The sequence below is a fragment of the Coptis chinensis genome, chromosome 1 (assembly GCF_015680905.1).
Source record: "Coptis chinensis isolate HL-2020 chromosome 1, ASM1568090v1, whole genome shotgun sequence".
Classification (NCBI taxonomy): domain Eukaryota; kingdom Viridiplantae; phylum Streptophyta; class Magnoliopsida; order Ranunculales; family Ranunculaceae; genus Coptis; species Coptis chinensis.
The window spans coordinates 4,763,247-4,780,472 of NC_141456.1; the positions used below are offsets into that span (position 1 = coordinate 4,763,247).

The 17,226-nt window shown below is 36.5% G+C and overlaps 3 protein-coding genes and 1 long non-coding RNA gene across 6 annotated transcripts; 3 read left to right on the plus strand and 1 right to left on the minus strand.

Annotated features, from left to right (window-relative positions):
* Positions 1-1,470: 1,470 nt before the first annotated feature.
* Positions 1,471-4,212, plus strand: LOC147521517 (uncharacterized). Its single transcript, XM_086571147.1, has 2 exons — positions 1,471-2,765; positions 3,290-4,212. Exons 1-2 carry the CDS (start codon positions 2,139-2,141, stop codon positions 4,052-4,054), a joined length of 1,392 nt encoding a protein of 463 aa, XP_086427273.1. The 5' UTR covers positions 1,471-2,138; the 3' UTR covers positions 4,055-4,212.
* Positions 4,213-6,215: 2,003 nt separating this feature from the next.
* LOC147521518 (agamous-like MADS-box protein AGL62) lies at positions 6,216-6,794 on the plus strand. Its single transcript, XM_086565947.1, has one exon. The coding sequence runs from the start codon at positions 6,216-6,218 to the stop codon at positions 6,792-6,794; it is 579 nt and encodes a 192-aa protein (XP_086422073.1).
* Positions 6,795-7,652: 858 nt separating this feature from the next.
* LOC147521519 (uncharacterized) lies at positions 7,653-9,985 on the minus strand. Of its 3 annotated transcripts, none has more exons than XR_015194133.1 (5): positions 9,783-9,985; positions 9,112-9,624; positions 8,917-8,999; positions 8,281-8,322; positions 7,653-7,969 (listed from the first exon to the last, which is right to left on the minus strand). It is a non-coding gene; the product is annotated as an uncharacterized LOC147521519 (long non-coding RNA). The 3 variants fall into 3 exon arrangements; XR_015194134.1 differs by having other exon boundaries at positions 9,762-9,985; XR_015194132.1 differs by having other exon boundaries at positions 9,112-9,985.
* Positions 9,986-12,242: 2,257 nt separating this feature from the next.
* On the plus strand, positions 12,243-16,456 carry LOC147521520 (uncharacterized). Its single transcript, XM_086571248.1, has 7 exons — positions 12,243-12,881; positions 13,270-13,395; positions 13,613-13,974; positions 14,195-14,939; positions 15,019-15,115; positions 15,204-15,258; positions 15,943-16,456. Exons 1-7 carry the CDS (start codon positions 12,305-12,307, stop codon positions 16,003-16,005), a joined length of 2,025 nt encoding a protein of 674 aa, XP_086427374.1. The 5' UTR covers positions 12,243-12,304; the 3' UTR covers positions 16,006-16,456.
* Positions 16,457-17,226: the final 770 nt, after the last annotated feature.

Sequence of the window (17,226 nt, forward strand, 5' to 3'; positions counted from 1 at the left end):
CTCGATTTTTCTTGGATTCGCCAGACTTCTGCATGGAGCATCTTCACGGCCGTTGTCTAAAGTCTTGAGATAAAATCTGGCTAACCATGACGATTTATCAAATCTTTGTCGCTCCTCTTTAATGACAAACTCAAAGGGGAAACTATTCCCCGCTTTATTTAAAGAATCGCTGAGCCAAGAAAATCCAACTTGTAGATTGGCAAATAATTTGACCATGATGGTTTATTGTTACGTGCCAAGATGGAGAATAAGCCGTGTATCGGACATTGACATGTGAATCATGTTTATCTAATTAATGTTTTAAGTTCACTACTATTCACAATGAAGTTAAGTAAGTTATTGTACAGATGAGGCTATTATGTTGAAATTTGAATTGGAAAACCTGCATTGTCTGAGTCCATCTCCTTAGTTATTTGAAAATTAATTTCTTCACAATTTATTTTTTTTAGAAGCAATCCAGCATTGAGTGAGGTCGAGAAAAAGGAGGATGTTTGTGTTCTCTAGTGAATGTGGACAATACTTTCAGTGCCTAGTTAAATGACCAACTCTTTTTACAACTGCTGGTGCTCTTAAGTAAAATGTATTTCTGGAAACAACGGAGGAACCCCTACCCCATTTTTGGGAAGTCACTTGTTTCCATATATGCTTGTTTCTGGATTCCAGCAAACAAAACCTTTTGTTAAGCTCCTTAAAATACATTAATTAGTGAGAAAACACTGACAAATCTCAAATTTTCTCACTAGAGGTTTGCTAGTAAACAAACACATCTTAAATATTTTAAAAGCACAAAAAATGAATAAATGAAATATTTACCGCGGCAAATTTGGACAATCAAACAGCAACAAATGGTTGCAAATCAGGGCAAATGATATTTACCACAGTATCATCAAACAGTGGCAATTTAAATTTGCCACAAGATATTTGCAATTGTCACATAGTAAATTTGTCAGTGGCAAATGGTGACAAAATTTGCATTTGCCACAGCTCCTATCAAACATAGCCTATATAGGTGTGAATGTCAGCCAAACAGTAGCCAAATAAAACATGTGACAGGATGAGAGGATGAGAGGCAGACACACAAGTACTTCATCTCATGACTTGTATTACCTATACAATATCTCTTGCAGCCAAACAAAACCTTAGGTGTGGATTAGTGGATACCAAATGTCTAGAGTTTGAACCCCGCAAGAATTACAACGTAAAGTTGTTGCCAAAATAATCCAAACAATAAACTGGCCCTTAGATATTTAGCATGAGAAATGCTTTGGTTAGGCCAACATTTATAAACAATAGTACAATACACCTTTAGTCCATAACTACAAAATCTTACTTGGGGTTCAAAGACGAATAATTGAATTGGGCACTCATCAAATTAGATTGGGCAACCCCCAAAAAAAAAAAATTACAAGTTTGCCATCAAAGTCCAGGTCCAACAACCAATCCAACCGATCTCGCCATAATGAAACTCTCAGGTCGTTTGAGTGTATACTCGCCATGTAGTTTGAATGTATACTCAAACGACCTCACCATGTAGTTGGTGTTGAGAAGATCAAAGAGAAACACAGGTATTCACTTCACCAACATCTCCACTTATTGGCTCATCAGTTAAAAACATATCTTGCAAACAAGCTTATGAAAGTTCTAGAACAAATTTAACTACTGGGTATGCTAAGTGTAAGATATCGAAAGAATTGATTAAAAATAGTGATAGTGTTGTGGGAATTAAAGGTTCTAGGATTTCTAGTAGGGATGATGATAAGAAAATTGAGTAATGGGATAAGAATGAGGAATGGGGTTGAATTTCGGCAGTGGGTCGAAAAAATCGGCAAGGAAGGTAAATGGTGTTGAGGGGTCTGTAGGTTGCGCCAGAAGATCTCCTAGGTTTTCCATTGTGAAATGCAGTACTGAGATTGTCAAAAACAAGAATTGTATGAGTTCCAGCAATGAATTTGAAAAGTCGATAAGGAAGAGCAATGGGGTTGAGGGCTTTCAAGGCTGCAGAAGATCTCCTAGGTTGTCCATTGTGAAGTACAATACTGAACTTCTCGACCAGAGTAGTGTGAGGTCAAGCGATGCTTTGAAAAAATCCAGGGACGGAGGGGTCTCAAGGTTCTAGAAGACCTCCTAGGATTCCCATCATGCAGAACACCCCTGAAAATATTGACAAGAAGACTGGCTTGAAAGAGGTTTTGTCCGGAGGTATCCAAGTAGGGAAGTCGGGAAAACAAGGAAGGCAGTCTCTTGTAGTTATAGTGTCTCAAAAAAATTCTCAGGAAGAAGAAGTGTGCTTTAAATCGTCCCAGGAATCTGCAAGAATGCCGAAAGGCAGAAAAAGAGTTGGTTCTGTAATATGTCCTTTTAGCACCCCCGGAAAAGGAAAGGAGAAGAAGAAGAGAAACATCAGTTGTGGAACTAATGGTAATTGTGATGTGAAGGAAATCTGTGGTATTCGAGAAGTAAACAAAAGCACTTCCACAGACTTGCGCCTTCCTCTAACTTCCATAGAAAACATATCGCCAAAGAAAACACAACTAGTTTGCCATGGAAAAAGTTCGAAGAGTTTAGTTGAACCGAAGAATGAGGTGAGTAAATGTGTTAAACCCATAAGCGGGTCAAGGAAAGAAACAGAGGATAGGTCGACAAGCAGTCAACGTGGTGAAAAATGTGGTGCTCATGGGTGGCCACAAGATCAAGAATCAGCGTTGCAGAGAGCTTACTTTACTGCAAATCCGTCTCCCCACTTCTGGAAGAAGATTTCAAAGCTGGTATGTTTGCTCCTGTCTTCTTATCTTATATTGGTTGTATACACTCCTCTTAGAATTTGTACTTACCTGTTAGAGTAACCAATAAAGTCTGGTGTGTTTATCATACATCTGTGATACTGATATTGAACTATATAAGTGCTGTTCAATTTGTTGTTGTTTTTTTTGTGTGCCGGATCTCTGTAAATCAATGCCAGATATCCTCATGTGGAGGAACTTCAAGAAGATAATTCTATTTCCGTAATTACAAGTTATTAAGTTAAGCATATCACATGGACTTTGAAGCTTAAAAGTATAGCAACTAAGAGTAGGTAGCAGCATGATTAACTAATAAAAATCAACCAGAAAATTGTTGCTTCTTTAGTTTGAGTAGTTCATACTCCATAGTAATAAGCCCCAATGTTTCAGGTGAAACAATCTGATAATTCTTTTCTTTCAACTTTATTTATGAGACTAGCGGCAACTCATTGTATTTTATTAGGAACCTCATTGTATTTTCTTTGATGTGATGCAATTTTTTTTTTCAGGTGCCAGGAAAGTCTGGACAGGATTGTTTTGATAAGTTCCACTCTGACACCATCACTCCTCCTCAACCCCGGTCTTGTTCTAGAGCTAAGAGAACAGACTTATCTCCCTTGGGTCATTTCTCACTTTCTGCTAGTAAACTTCTTGAACCTGCCAAGTTGAATGTCAAAAAGTCAGGAGGAAACAAACGCACCAAATGTCTTGCGCAGAAAACTGTAAGACATTTACTGCAAAAGCAAAACTCAGTGAACCAAGGTTATAAAGCAGATATATTCTCAATTCTCGAACCCACAGCTACTTTGTTCACCCATAGTGCTCCAGAGCCAGAAACACCCTCCGCTCCAGAATGCTCAGTGGATAAACAAAGTTTTCGTGAGAACTGCACCCAGAGGTCATTGTCAGCCCATAAGAAGCCTCTCTCAAGATTCAGAGGCACCAGTAAAGCACCACTTGAAAGTCCAGCAGTTCTGAAGCAGATTAAAAACATATCGCTTCATGAGAAATATATTGATCGGCTACATTCCTGGGACACTCGGAGAGCGGCAGGAGGCAGACAATGCACTACTATAAAAGAGGATACAGAAGAAAATGTGCAGAGGATGGATGTGATTAAAGCTGCGAAGAATGCCCTTGTTTCTGACGCCACAGATATGATCAACAAATTTAAACATATTGAGGCTAATGCATTGAACAATTCTGAAGATTTCGATGATGGCGATGAGTACCAGGGTTCTGATGGACAGGAGGGAGATGAAGATGAATTTTAATACAAGTATTGTAAACACTGTAATGCGTGCCAAATAATTGTTGTGTCCCTCATTTAGAATATCAATATCATCATTGATATCTTACCACTGTTCATTCGCATTGTAAATTCCATCCATGAGCTGTGTTTACTTTTTAGGTCAATCCAGCAGAAATAAAAGAATAAGATATTAGTAATATTTGAAGGAATATACTTATGATTCATCTTTCCACTCCAAAACTTCAATCCTCTAATTGATTTCAGCTGTAACAAAAACCATTGGGCATGAAACATTTAGCCCTTGTTGTGTACTGTAGTTTTGGCAACACCAGTACCTGTCTAGTAAAGGTTTAGCCAGGGAGACAGTCATTGGATTAAAGTTCGCCAAAGTAGGCAAGTTTGCACAAATTTTGTCCTATACGTGATCAATCCCAGGGTCTTCTGGTTTGATCCAAACACAAAAACACTTCGAATAGTGAGCTTCTGGTAGAACAAACAGAATCTAGAGAATGCTTGCAATTCTCAGGGCCAACTTAGAGCAGTGAGGTTCATGTTTTCTCTGAGTTTCTCGTGTGGCAGTCTTACTTCCACCGTAGTTCCACGGAGACCATCTTTGGCTCAATACTAAGAGTATAACAGCATAAGTGGATCAGAAACCCAGTATAAAAGAAATTTGAATGAAGAAATTCCTCTTGGGTGATTTCTTCCAAAAAAAAGAACAATGAATGAGGGAATGTAATCTCAACCGCTCTGTCCCTATCCAGATTCCAGACTATGCCGCGTATATCATCCTTAAGAGCAGGTAACTTTGGACTTTCCTTATATTGATAGAATGTGGGTGAGCAGTGTGAGACTGTGAGCATTAAAAAAAATAGCATTGACTTGAAATGATTTACCCTTCAAAGAAATTAAATTAATTTGAGTAAAGTGACCATTTAATATATGAACTGGAGTGATGTTTGTAATTTAATTTGGAAGGTACTCAAGCTCAAGGGGAGGGAATGCAGAAGAAGTTTCAACAGTGCCTGGGCAACGCTATTAAGTGGTGGATGCAACTGCAACTACATTTAGCTCCAGCAGTCACACCACCTCTACTTGGCCTCGATCAAACATGGAGCCACCTTTAGCTCTAGCAGAACAACCAACAAGGCCAGAAGGCTAACTATACTCCTTCAAGCTACATTATGGAAATTCTCAGAAGGCACTGATAGTGAGTTTTGAACCCAACCGCTGAGCCAAACGCTCATGTTCCGAAAGCTAATTCCATAATACAAGTAACCCAACAAAGAGACTCAGATCAATGTATCAAGGCCCGGCCTCCCGCCTCCCACTACCCAAATGTGCTCAAAAAGTAACACTTGTCGCCCCATCCTGAAATGGAGCTAAATTGCCTTATATTCCTCTCTAACCGTATACCCTTTACGAGTTCAAAAGGTCAGCACCAAATGAAGAGCCTTACAAGAAGTCAAGAACTCTCCAGTTCCATGCTACATTCTATCAATACTCAATAGCCTACTGGGTGTGCCCCGTGCCCGGTTTCAGTGAAGGAGCCAAATGCGATTCACAGATTCGCTGAGCACAAAGGACAACAAATTTAAACTGCTTCCTTAAGTGTCTTTTTCTAAGATTATGTATGGTTAAAATCCTACAAAAAAACACACACACAGCAAAAAGGAGCTAATTTGGAAGGAACTTTTGACCTTTTAAACACAAAATTATCAAAACCAGACCGTTGGACAATTGTTCACGGCCGCTTATAGACAATTTATAATAGATATATGCATACTTAAAATGCACCTCATTAGTCACCAAGCAATGTGGTTTCTACACCGTGCCTCGCCTTGTCCCAGCCGCGTCCCCCTAACAGTTACTTAATTTTGATTACCGGCCAAACTAATGATTTTCTTTTTCTAGTACTACCAAATATTCTTCAAATTCATTTAGGATATTGCAATTTTCAAATTTGGTGACTAAACTATTACAAAGATGTAAATAATGGAATGTACAAAAATAGAGGAAAAAAAAGAATTTCAAGTAGCCTTGAGGTTGCTATATATCTAAGTCCTCAACCCCCTTGACTCCTCACTCCTCCTTATAGGTTTTTATCTTTGGTAGCTCTCTATGTAGCCTTCTTTGTCCAAACAAGCTTCTCTTCTTATTCTTCTCTTCCATCTTCTCTCAATATGCCCAAGAAAACAGCAGGGCGCAAGAAGATTGATATTGAAAAGATTGAAAACCATGAACGCCTACAAGTAGCTTTTTCCAAGCGTCGCCTTGGGGTTTTCACCAAGGCCAATGAAATTGGCACCCGATGTGGCGCCCAAACAGCTGTTGTTGTCTACTCTCCAGCGGGTAAGGCCTATTCTTATGGCCACCCAAATGTAGAAACTGTGTTAGACCGCTACCTTAACAATGCCCCTGCCCCTGATGATGATGCTCCTACAGCATTAGAAGCCTATCGTAATGCAACTATACAGGAGCTCAACCAACAGTACAACGACTTACGTGACCAGTTGGAGGCAGAAGTGATCCGAGGGAAGATGCTCAAAGCTAATAAAGAAGTAGCTGCCTTCCAAGCCTGGTTGAACAGGCCACTAGAAAGTTTTAGTCTGCGTGACCTTGCGATAATGCAGAAGGCTATGCAACATTTGAAGTCTAATGTGAATGAGAAACTTAAGGAGCTGGCTGGATCTTCCTCCTCATTTGTGGTTTCTAATCTGGGTGAATCGGTTGATGATCCCTCCATTCCAGATATCCAGTGACAAAAAACAATAGTACTTTTGTTGTTCCGCATAACTAGGGGGGTTACATGTAGTAGTTGGTTTTGTTAACGTTGGATTAGTCCTCATGTATGGTTCTAAAATATATCTGATTATATAGATCAAATAAAAAAAAAACACCATTGGATGAATTAAATTATTGCTATGATATAATTCGAATTTTGCCTAAAAATCTTTACTGTTGGAAGAAAACCCTTGTAAAAGTTTTATTTCTTTCAAGTAATCAACCCATCACACCCTTAATCTACAAAGCCAAATTAACGTAACGAAAGCAGGACACATCTCTGCAATGCGCCCAAGTGCTTCAATGGTTAAGTTGTCTAAACATTCTGTTTGGACGTTGTTTTCTGTAACGATGATGAATAAATTAAAACTACGTATGGAGATTCCTGCTTCTGCTTAGTACATTCTCGAAAATGCGGATGAATTTCAAGAGAGGATATGGTGGTGCATATTAAACGCTTGAGGGGAAAGGCGTCGTCCCTACTCTTTCAATGTAGGCATTTTCCCTCATTATAAAATTAAATCAATTATTCATACTTCAGTTTTTCAGACTTGCTACTTTCGTGGAACACAAATTTCCATAAAGACATCTGACACTGTCTGCTTTTCTTCTTTTCTCTTTTTCTTTGTTCCACGAAAGCATATTATGTATGTAAGCTAGTAAACTCAGATGCGTTTAAGCAAAAATGTGTTGCTCTGAAACTGTATATAACACTGAGCACATCAGTACTAGTAAAAGCCTCCTTAACATTTGAAACTTCGGGAATTGGAAATTTTTAGCTCCCACAAATTTTCTCGATGCCTCAAGTACTTCACAGAAATATCAAGAAAAGAAACTCAAGAAGTAATAACTTTTAAAGAAACAAAAGAAACTTTGTTACTATATCATGAGTGATGTATGACAGTGTACATGAGAAGCAATTTAGGACTTCTTTTCAATTACATCATCTTCAATTATAATAACCTCAAGCAAGCTGTGTTTCAGATATTGCATATACGAATTCTGTACTTCACTTTAACTTTTTCCAGCTTGTGAGATAAGAAATTGGAGCTCTGTCAGCATCTATTGGTCTCCCATCCTGAGACTTGGACTGGTATCTCCATGCAGGGCCCAGTAACCATGATGTAGCAGCTCCACCAAGCAACCCTCCTACCTGAAAATGTGATATCAGGTCAAAGCAGATCCTTCAAAATACAAGTATTTCTTTATATTATTAGTATCACTATTATTATTGTTTTTATTATCATTATTATTTTCCTGTTACTAGTAGATCACATTTTAGGACATTTTGTCAAGTGATATTTCTCATAGAGTAGATGTGCTGCATACAGAACACGTTTAATAAGCACATGGCAGGGTGCCGGCTATCCGGCTAGGTGACTAACGGAACTTCAGAGTTGAACAACTGACCAGAATTAGTTAGGCATATGCCCCTAAAATCTACACTGCTGTACGTATACTTACATGCCCCCAGTTATCAATGCCTTTTGATAAAATCCCGATAGCCTGCAACAAGAATTCACTTTAGTTATTCATCAGATATCCAGCTAAAATCAATGAAAAGGCAAATCACTATCCAAGTCAACAGGGTAAAAAATCAGTATGTACTCTGTCTTTAACTTCCATTTGGAATCTTACTCAAAAGCTTAATTTTTTAATCTTAAACTATTATGCAGAATTTATTTTCTCTTCACTTAGTGATACCTGAACAATTAGGATAAGTTCCTTGGGATTTAGCTTATATTATACAGTTTAAGAAAGCATTATAATTACCATGCCAAATTAATGTTATGATCGCCATAACAACTGCTATAATGGTTGGAAGCAGTGGACTGCCTAGAAAAAAAATTAGGGGTCAATGATGGTTAAAAATGGTTATGAAGTCATTTTTAAATCTCAATGCAAAAGGAGAAGGTAAGACCTCCAGACATCATGATAAAAAAATGGTTAAGAATAAAATTGAGGAATCGTTTATTAAAATTGGTAAAGCTTGAGAAGGAGTATTTAACATGGCTGAGCTACATGTTTTCCAATTTATTGAGTTAGATTCTAGCGAAATGTCAGTTATTCTGAAACTGTTTGATGAAGAGAAAGCCATACCATATTGACAATTACACGTGCTACTTGCTGCAAATCTTCTGTCCCACCCCCAAAGAGACTACAAAGACTGCAAAAGATCCAACCTGGTCGTACAACAAGAGCACAAGCATAAGAGATCAAGAAAAATAAATAAGTAAATAAATAGAGAACTTGAAGTGTAGGTTAAATGATTGATTGAAAACTCTAAATTTATACCTAAATGGCAATGAGTTTTACATGGTTTTGGCCTTCAGGAAGGCATTACTAAAGGTAAAGCTGTTACACCATGTTGTTATCAGCAAGTTATGATTTCACATGTCAGACGCATCTGAACACACTTCAACAGAGTTTGTGCATCAGGTTTATGGTGTCCATTCGCAGTATCTTGCAGAATTTCATATTGTTATCACAATATACTTGTTCGAACTTTCCTCTATGTCATGGACAATCCATTTGTTAAGAATGAAAACCTTCACATGCCACACAAATGTCAAGCAGATATGATCTTTCAACCAGGTTGTTAGGACTTAGCATATCAGACACCAGCATACATGTTGTGTCCTTGTTGCTTAGACCATTTGTAATTTACTCATCTTTTGAAGTGCCCTTGTGAAAATATAAAGTATGAATTATGCAATAAAACTGAATCAAGACTACACACCACTCCAAAAATGGCCCCTGAAGCACCAACTGCAGGTGCTTTGCAAAACCAATAACTTGCTGCGCAACCTGTACTCTTGAAACTATTGGATCAGAATATGAACTGGATCTTGCTGCTACGGATGTAAACGATCCAGGCGCATTTACTTTAATAGACATGGCCTTACCCTATGAAGGTATGGACATTGGCGAACAATGTATATTACATTAGGTATATGAGTTGTTACTTGCAATTGCAGACGTAAAATACACTGCAAGAAATCTTCTAGGACCACTGATATTCTCCATGGTGGGAGCAACAGAATTCAGAGAATAACAATTGACCTGAAAGAAACAAAAGCTGATCAGTAGTAACATCACAGATTTAGCACGCAAGTTCAATACCAACATGAAGAAAGGATCAAGTGGCCAGCCTCCATAACTGTTCAAGGATCAAGTTGCATAGAATCTATGATTTCCATGGCTTGCAAGTTGTTGTGCATTTTATACTACATATATTTTTACCCATATATATTTTCGTTGTTTGTTTTATCAGTTATAATTTCGGGACATATTTATCGAAATAACACTGATATTTTTGTCCAAAAATCAATGTTTCGGAACATAGAAATCCGGGACTATTTTTTAAAACTACTTTTTAGATCACTGTATCATAACCAGTCTCAAAAACCACTAAACTCGTCGCATTTTCACTAGTAAGAATATTATAAACAAAAAAAAAAATAGTATGAAAAAAAAAATTAATAAAAAACATTCTAATAACCAATTTTTTTTTTTTTCTTTTTGGCCTTACAAAATTATCATTTATCATTTATTTTTAGTTCAAAACCATTAAAGATAGACAAATGTGTTTTTGAATGTTGTGACCTCAACCTAAAAAAAAAAAAAAACAAAAAACACAAATTGATAAAGGACTTGCGGCTAAGCTTGTTAAGTTTGTCCTAATTATTTGTAAAACTCATTATCATTATCAATAAAATTTCCACTTAAAAAAAACAAAACAAAACAAGGCAATTTTTTATTGTCAATGTTAATATTTTCAATGTTAATATTTTATAAGTCTATATAACATTATAACATTATAGAAAATTAACAATTTGTTGAATTGTTGTAGACTTGTTGACTAAATTATATTCTGAATAGTCAACGCATTCTAGTTTTGTGAATTGAAATAAATGTATAATTTTGTTGATATTTATTGTTTAGATCTTTTGACAAAAAAAAAAGTTGCATACAATTTTTTTTTTGTAGGGTGAGGTGTACACATAATCTCGCACTTTGAGACCCAATGTTATCAAAACAAAAATTAATATTGTTGTCATATAATGTTATACCATTAGATCTGGAATTACCAAATAGATAACCGAACTTCGTAGAATTTTTGGTTTGTGAGGCTATACTAGTGAGCATGCCAATGGACGTTAGATAAATAGTTTATTTGTTTCTAAAAATGTAATTGGGCTGAGAAGTGAAGGCACTGTTGTGTATGTGGGGGAGTTTGATGAACGCCCCGTTGTGGTTAAGAGATTTGTGCGGCCTCATTGTGATATGGCTGAAGAGAAGCTGAATCTTTTTATTTCTGAATCTCATGCAAATACAGTCCAATTATTTGTAATCGAGAAGGACGAGGATTTTATTTATATTGCGTTGGAGCGTTGTACTTGTAGTTTGTATGATCTGATTCAGGTATGGTCAAAAAATGAATCCAACAATCAGTTAGATTATGCGAAAGAGATTCTCACGGATATTGAACTGTGGAAACCAAATTGTCAGCCATCAACCGAATTATTGAAAATGATGAGGTTAGTTACAGGTACTTGTAGAAATGAGGTTGACTTTTAGAGACATATTTATAGACACCATTGTTTTTTATTTTTTGTTCGTGTTCTTATTAAGATGGTTCAATATTAATTTCTTGTGCTTGGACATCTCTTGAACTACCTTATTATAAATTTTATAAGATGTTAAACACACCTTTACCTTTAATTTGATCAAATAAAATTTGTTGCAAAAGTTCAATCAATACCAACGTTAGATTTTAAAAAGTACAACACACTTCCCAGTGATCTTGAAATCTTAATAAGAATCGCCAATACTCAATATAATATGCAACTCATCACATAGTTAGACTATCTTTACAAAAAAAAAAAAAAAAAAAAAAAAAAAAAACTCATCACATATTAAGTGACTTAAGTCGACTAAAAATAATCTTGCAGAGCTTTTAAGAAACAAAGTCCAGAATATAGTGTCTGTACAGATAGTTTCCGTTTACCACTTTTTATACTATAGTTTATACCATGTCTTACAACTTTACGTACAACATGAATTATAATATAATCTTTTGTGGGTGTGTTCAACTAACCATAAAGATCACCTCTACTAAATTTCAACTCGTTTTATAATATTTAACTACGTCAAAAGATGATTACAAAATCGAAAAATCTTAGCCGTTTAAAAAAAAATGAAAATTGAGAACGATTTTTAACTAGGTTAGAGATTTTCAAATGAGATAAATTTTTGTGGAGATGTTATTTATGGTTAGTAGAAAATATCTACAAATTATTAGTACTTGACTCATCTCGTAGAGTGGTGTAATATAAACTATGATATAAAAAGTGTAGTAAACAGAAACTGGTCGCTAAATATAATATGCAACTCATCACATAGACACATAGTTAAGTCGACCAAAAATAATCTTGCGGAGCTTTTAAGAAACAAAGCCCAGAATATTAAACCCGATCCAAATACCATGAAACCCAATAATTCCAAAATAATCAGGCATGAACACATTCCAGTCTTGTCTACAAACAAAACTTTTTCTTCTTCCCAATTAATGGAAAAAGAAAAAGGAAACAATCTTTCCCACCTCAAAACTCTAACACACACCCAACAATTTCCCCAAATGGACACTCGTCGAGTTTCAAGAACAGTAATCGACCCAAAAATACGTCAAGTCGGGTTCATAACACCAACATCCGGTCCACCACCACCACTAGACCGAACCCAATCCGGTCCAACCTCAAATTCTCTCCCGCCAGTTACAATCCCGCCACGTCGACACGCGTCAGATAATTTAACTTCAGTTCCTGTTAATGTGCCCATGTCTCCACTTATGAAAATATCGATTAATGAGAATATGCCTGTGGGGAGTTATGAGTCTTCTCAGCATTTTTTAGGTGCGTCCGAGATTTCCACGGAATCTATGATTAATAAGTTTTATGATGATGATGTTGATGTTGATGGGGAAGTTTCTGAGGAGAATATGTTTTCGGGTTCGAATTATCCCGTGGCCAGTTTTACTACTGTTTCTGCAGTTAAAATGGCTGGTGAGTTGGAGTTATTGTTCATTATTTGGAATGAATAAGTAGCTTCAATTGTAAGTTTGAAATTTAGAATAGTTCACAAATTCTAGGTGAGACAAATTGTGATTAGATTTTAATAGATATTTTGTTGAGTAGAGTTGCTTGTGTGTCAAGGCAATGGAAATTGAACTATATGGAAGATGCCTGACTAGGTGAGAGAGCACTTATTGTTTGATTAAGATTTAAGAACACCTGAAGTTCGACAGGAATTTGTTAGGAAATTCTTGGAAACTGGTAGTTAAAACATGTCTTATTGATGTTTGTGGCTTTTAATGTGTGCCTTCCCTCGGATATCTGAGACTGCTTCTATTATTTTTGCATTTATCCATTCAATGACTAAACAATTTTACAGATAAAGGATTGGTGGAGACAAAAAATGACCGACCGACAAGCTCAAAGCCATTGAAAGAGAAAACTTCAAAAGCTGAAAGAAGAGCTCTCCAAGAGGCTCAACGGGCTGCAAAAGCAGCCACAAAAGGTACCATTGAGTAGATACTTTTATTTCACTATGAGCAATGTCTTGTATAACTTTCTTTTTCTTGATCAGTATACCTTTCTGAGACTGAGTATGTTGTAGGGGTCTCAGAGGTTATTACTTATCATATGCTCATCATTGATGAGGTCGATCACTGACTACGGTTTATTTTCCCCTGCGTCTATATGTTAATGCGCTAGAATCTCTGATTGTTTTGTAGCTGAAGGAGGTAGGCATACTGGAGCTATTGCTTCTGGAGGTCCAGCTCATGCAAAAACAACCAAAGTTGTGAATAATCCTCCACAAAAAAAGGATGCTCCTCCAGCTGTGGTTCCTGAGAAGAAGGGAAGTGATCGCCCTCCTGAAAAAGATAGAAAGAAAGACATCCCTCCTCCACGGATGCAATTTGATGATAAGACCCGAGTTGAAAAAGCTAAGCGGCGTTCAGTGGTCAAACAAACTGAAGCAAGAAATAGGGTTGAATTGTTTAGACATTTACCTCAATATGAGCATGGAACACAGCTTCCAAATCTTGAATCAAAGTTCTTCCAACTTGATCCAATGCATCCTGCTGTTTACAAGGTATATCTGTGGTGATTTAGAAGAACATAATCAGACTAATAACATTTTATCCATAACACGAAATTAAGCTACACTCAAATAGAGAATGAAATTCTGGAAGATATATTTGTGGAACAATTAAAATTATATATTCCATTGCATGGTGGCATTCTTAATGTGTAATTCAGCCAGTATGTTCTTTCGTCTACTCTTATCATGTCATTTTTTCTTTATGCATCAGGTAGGGTTGCAATATTTGACTGGAGACGTATGTGGTGGTAATGCACGGTGCATTGCAATGCTTCAAGCATTTAAAGAAGCCATTACAGATTACTCTACACCACCTGAAAAAGCTCTGGTTAGAGACTTAACTGCAAAGATAAGTAGCTATGTTTCTTTTATGAACGAATGTAGGCCTCTCTCGATTAGCATGGGAAATGCAATCAGATTTTTAAAGAATCGAATTGCAAAATTACCTTTAAATCTTTCAGAACCAGAAGCAAAGGCAATTCTCCAGTCTGATATTGATCGTTTTATTAACGAGAAAATAGTACTGGCTGATAAGGTGATAGTTGAGCATGCTGTTACAAAGATTAGGGATGGAGATGTACTCCTCACACACGGAGCATCCTCTGTTGTTGAAATGATATTAGTGTATGCTCACGATATTGGAAAACAGTTCCGAGTTGTTGTGGTAGATTCACGTCCAAAACTTGAAGGGCGAGCATTACTTCGTAGGTTGTTGGCCAAGGGTCTCAGCTGTACATACACCCATATAAATGCTATTTCTTATATAATGCATGAAGTCACACGGGTCTTTCTAGGGGCTTCTTCTGTCCTCTGTAATGGAACAGTTTACTCTAGAGTTGGGTCTGCATGCGTCTCTATGGTTGCCTCTGCATTCCGGGTTCCAGTCTTAATATGCTGTGAAGCATATAAATTTCATGAAAGGGTACAGCTTGATTCAATCTGCTCCAATGAGCTCGGTAAGTTTGTCCCTTTAAGGTTACATGGAGTAACATTTGTCTTGACAAGCGTGTAATGATTTATTTTGTTTCTTTTCAGGTGACCCTGACACCATTTCAAAGGTTCCTGGAAGAGAAGATGTGAATCATTTGGAGAACTGGTCCGATAGTGAAACCCTGCAACTTCTGAATCTTACGTAAGTGTTTAGACTGGGAGGTTCACCAATTATTTTATTTTTAACCAGCTGGTTTTACATTATCTTGTCTTGTTTGATTCTGTAACAGTTATGACGTGACACCTTCAGATTATGTCTCGATGATTATTACAGATTATGGCATGGTAAGCTGTAATGTTGGATACATATTCTACTATTGAAGTAAATATTTAATTTAATTGTATTTCCTATTATCTGGATCCGTTTGTTAGATTATCTAGCAGCATAAGGTTATTGGTGAGGGTAGTATGTACATTTTCTGATATGTTTTTCATATCAATAGTTGGCGAAGAGATTATCAAATAACCATCATCAAAAAGTTAATTTGTTACATTCAGTGATATATCCACTAATCCACGTGTTCTGACCAAGTAAAATTGACCCTGATTTCGGTATAAAATCTCATTGGTGTCGTATGTAAATCATTTTTTTGTGGTAGGTGAATGAAGTAGAAGAATTAGGTATATTTTATAATTTTAATATCAACGAAGTCATTTTGTGATAGAAGTACTACCTTTCAACTTCACAACAAGAATATTAATTTTTGAAAGAAAGAATATTGCAATTTTAATTATTTACATTTTTCGGTGTTCCCTTAATAATCTTACCCTTTGCGTACGAAGGTGATACGGCGTAAGTGCTTATCTGTTTATTCTCTTATGTAGTATTCCTTTCTTGTTCTTTGTTAGCAAAGCTTTTGTATGTCACAAATATCTGTTACTCTATCCATATCATAGTGAATCCCAACACTGAAGCAATATGTGTTTGGTTGTTGTTCAATTATTGTAAGAGTTATATTCTTGTTGCAGGTGCCACCCACAAGTGTTCCTGTAATCGTACGAGAATATATGAGAGAGCCCTTATGGATGTAGGAGGGCCTGGCATGGTTCAATTTACTGGAAATGTAGCCTTTGCATTCTGGGTTTGCTATGAGGCTTGTGATGCTTTTATAGGATGATTAAGACTTCGGCAATTCTCATCTCCTTAGAGTTCTCTCTATCCCTCTCTCGAGATTAAATGTTCATGCCTCACCAGGCATTTTTGTTAACCCAAGTGAAGAGTGCGATTTCTTCGTCTCTCCGGGCAGTTATAGACTAATAGGAATTTCTCCCATTGGTTATTTGAGTATGCTTTCAACTCACATATAAGGTCTGCACTTCGCAGATTATAATTTTGTTATAATACAGCATAATAAACATAATTCATTTTCTTTAGTTAAATAATTTTGGGTTGTGAGGAATTCAAGCTGCTTTCAGGTGTCCATGTAATTTTTTTTTTGTATCTTACTCTAAATTTCTCAACTCAGCTATGTGGGTTTCAAGATGTTTTGTTGTGATTTTATTATTTGAAATGATCACAGAAGAATAAAAGCACGCCCTTTTGAAATTTCCTAAGTTCTGGCCTGTGTTCAGAGTCGAGCTCTAAGTTTTTCAATATTTTTTGTTGGGCGTATCATATTCTTACCTATAAGGACTGGTGCTTAACCCCTACAAGTTAAATTGATACCAAAAATAGGTTCGATTTCAGCAATAATGCAAACAAAAGTTGAGTGGTTACAACGTTGAGAGATCTTTCCTAGTGAATTAGCTAATGGAGTATATATGCAGGGACAATATATGTGGCAATTCACCAATTCATCCGTGAGTTTGGTTGCTAGATACTTAGATAGCTTGCCGTGATATATATTTTGCACCCACCTACTTGGGGGTGCCTTTTAGGCTTTTAGAGTTTTATGGGAAAATGGAGTATAACCTGACCTTGAAGGACATCCTTCCAAAGAGCCACAAGGGAAAGGGTTGAAAGAAAAAGATAAAATTTGAAATTCAGATATCTCATCACGAACAATGTCAGATGTGGAAAGATGTTCTTAATCTGGAACCCCGTATAATAACCAAGCCACGGACGGCAAAATGATGATTCAAAGACATTCCTAACTGAATAATAAGATAGCCAATTAGACACTGGTTGAGTTATTGAATTGCTGATGAACATTGTGTTACGTGTGACGATTTATAACCTCAATATTTGCTTTTTTTTTTTTTTTGCTCGGTAAAAGTTAAATTGTATTATATCAAAGAAAACGTAAGTCGAGA